Consider the following 2,785-nt stretch of genomic DNA (forward strand, 5'->3'; position numbering starts at 1 on the left):
TAGGGCGTAAGATAAACATAATCTGTATTATTACAAACACTTTCATTGTCTAGAAAATAAATCTGTTGAGCAAACACTGTGCATAAGATGACTATCTGTTCATGAGCACCATCTAGGCTTCATCATTGTTGTTCTTTCATCAGTATCCATCATCCACAGAAAAGCAAATTAATACTATAATTATCTGGTCCAGCATATCATCTATCATTTTGTACTTTTTATCTCCTTTGCTATTTGCTGTGTTGAGCAATATGTTTTATTTGAGATTTTCACTTCTTTTTATTGGTTTTAATGGTTTTACATAGGCTGAGCTTGGGGAATTAAAAGCAGAATACACAGGGCACCAAATAGAAAAAAATGAAGAACTGATATGCCTCCGCAGGTCCCAGAAACCACTACTCCTTTTTCTTCTTAGAGTCTGAGAAAATTGAGAAGTGATTCTCAACTCCAGTTTTATTGAAGGTCAAAGTGAAAAATGTGGCTGGGCAAGGGAACCACATGAGCACTGAACAGTAATTAAGCCACTTTCCCTTCCACAACAAAGTAGTGACCAGGAGATCAGGGCCATGATCCGGCTTATCACCACTGCCTGTCTCCCAGAGAGCAGCATACCGTTGCTCTCCTTACAAGCTGGGAATCATGGGTAGAAACAAATGAATGAAAAAGACCAGAGTCAGTATATAAATATGGTCTGTGCCAATGTTTATTTCCCAATTATTTAGTGAACAAGGTCCTTATATCATGATCTCTGGAGAAAGGTTTGAGGGATGGTAAGCAGCACAATGTCATTCAGGAGAGTCACAAAGTAGAGGAGATAAGAGCAAAGATTTGGGAGAGAAGCGGGCATGGAACTAAGATTTGCTAATTAATGAGCAACATTGGGCCTACTTTTATGGGGCCTCAAATCTTCGAAGTTTTTAAAATAGAAAATATACAAACTACTTTTTAGAGGTGGTATGAAGATTCTATAAAGGAAAATGAAAAAAATCATTGCTGTGCCCAGAAAATAGACCATGCCCCACAAAGATTAGTTTTTAGTCTTTGGGAGATACAGAAACTAAAATAATTATAAACACAAAATTAGAATAATTACATCTTAAGTGGAACAGAATCATGAAGGAAGATTTGTGTGTGTGTGTGTGTGTGTGTGTGTGTGTGTGTGTGTGTGTGTGTAGAGAAGGCCAGTAGACAACACTTTTAGACAGCCACATGTCTTCTATTATATTCAACCAAGCAAACATTTTTTCCTATTAGAGGAGCAAGAACCCTTTCGGCAGCTTATGATGTCCACTGGAATCCTTCCTCAGGATTAAGTAATGGAAAATAATATTAGTGATACAGTAGATTATAGGAAACTAGAGGTTCAGCAATATAGAAAATCTTAAAAGCAAGCCAATTATCTTTCAGGGGAAAGTGCTTCCTATTGTGTGTTGAGTTATTTTAGTTAAGGAAAGAAGGGGTTGACAATAAGAGACAAAAAATAAAGCTTTTATAATTCTTTATAGATTCCAAAATTCATTCTTAAACAGAAAGCATGATATTTTGGATTATCTTCTTTAGGGAGTTTTTCACTTCCTTATTCCTCAAGGAGTAGATTAGAGAGTTCAGCATGGGCGAGACAATGTTATTTAATATCTGCACGACAGCGCCAAGAAGGGGGTTGGGAGTGCGCTGCAGATAGATGATGATCACGGGTCCATAGGCACAGAGGATTGCTGTGAGGTGGGCGCTGCAGGTGGAGAAAGCTTTCTGCCTGCCCTCGGCTGAACGGATCCTCAGAATGGCGATGCCGATGTGCGTGTAGGAGACGCAAACACTGAATAAGAGCATTAAAGCCAGAAGGCCAACATTAATGGAACCCACTCGCTTGGCCAAGGAGCTGTCATTACAAGCCAGGGGTAAAATGGCAGGAATATCACAGAAGAAGTGGTCCACCTGGCTGGGGCCGCAGTAGGTTAACTGAAAGGTGAAGAAGGTCAGGGTGGTAGCCAGAAAACAGCCTACCAAGAAGGATACTGTGACCAAGCTAACACAGACTTCAGGTTTCATGATGAGCATATACCTCAGTGGGTGACAGATGGCCACAAAGCGGTCATAAGCCATCACAGAATAGATGCAGCCTTCAGTGGAGCCCAGAAAATGATAGAAGAAGAGCTGTGCGGCACATCCCTCATAAGAGATGGCTCGGCTCTGGCCAGAAAGATAAAGTAGCATCTTGGGACAGGTTACAGATGGGAAGAGCATGTCAAAAATAGACAGAAGTCCCAAGAAAAAGTACATGGGGGTGTGAAGGGTAGAGGAGGACACGATTGCAGTGAAGATGAGTAAGTTTCCCAGCAAGGTGAAGAAGTAGATGAAGGAGAAGATGACAAAAAGCACAGGCTCCAGTCCTTCTGTCTGAGGTATGCCGAGTAGAATGAACTCATCCAGCAATGTGTGGTTTCTCATATTCCTGGAATAATGGCCTTGGTTTTTATAACACATAGAAAGACATAAATGTGGAGAGTAATTTTTGACATATATAGTATCAGTACATTCATTGTCATTTTAATGTTTATTTACAAAGAAGATGTTGTAAATAAGAGGAATTCTTCCAATAGTGCATACATGCGGTAAAGCACATATATAATGCAAACCTTGCAAGCCATTCCTTCAAAAATATGAAAACAGAGAAAAATGAAATATTAGCATGCTGAAAAAGGAGTGAAGCAAGAGAACAACTATCCTGAGATAAACAGGGAAAGTTTAATTACCATCCTTACCATGAAGGCCCTATGATAACCAA

The 2,785-nt window shown here is 39.8% G+C and overlaps 1 protein-coding gene across 1 annotated transcript; it reads right to left on the reverse strand.

Annotated features, from left to right (window-relative positions):
• Positions 1-1,521: 1,521 nt before the first annotated feature.
• Positions 1,522-2,448, reverse strand: LOC101593337 (olfactory receptor 148-like). The gene has a single exon (XM_012515827.1). It carries the CDS (start codon positions 2,446-2,448, stop codon positions 1,522-1,524), a length of 927 nt encoding a protein of 308 aa, XP_012371281.1.
• Positions 2,449-2,785: the final 337 nt, after the last annotated feature.

This window comes from Octodon degus, unplaced genomic scaffold (assembly GCF_000260255.1).
Source record: "Octodon degus isolate 3935 unplaced genomic scaffold, OctDeg1.0 scaffold00080, whole genome shotgun sequence".
NCBI classification, from domain to species: domain Eukaryota; kingdom Metazoa; phylum Chordata; class Mammalia; order Rodentia; family Octodontidae; genus Octodon; species Octodon degus.

What these genes read in the sequence shown, in the direction of transcription:
- LOC101593337 (XM_012515827.1), bottom strand. Translation starts at nt 2,448, where the DNA reads ATGAGAAACCACACATTGCTGGATGAGTTCATTCTACTCGGCATACCT.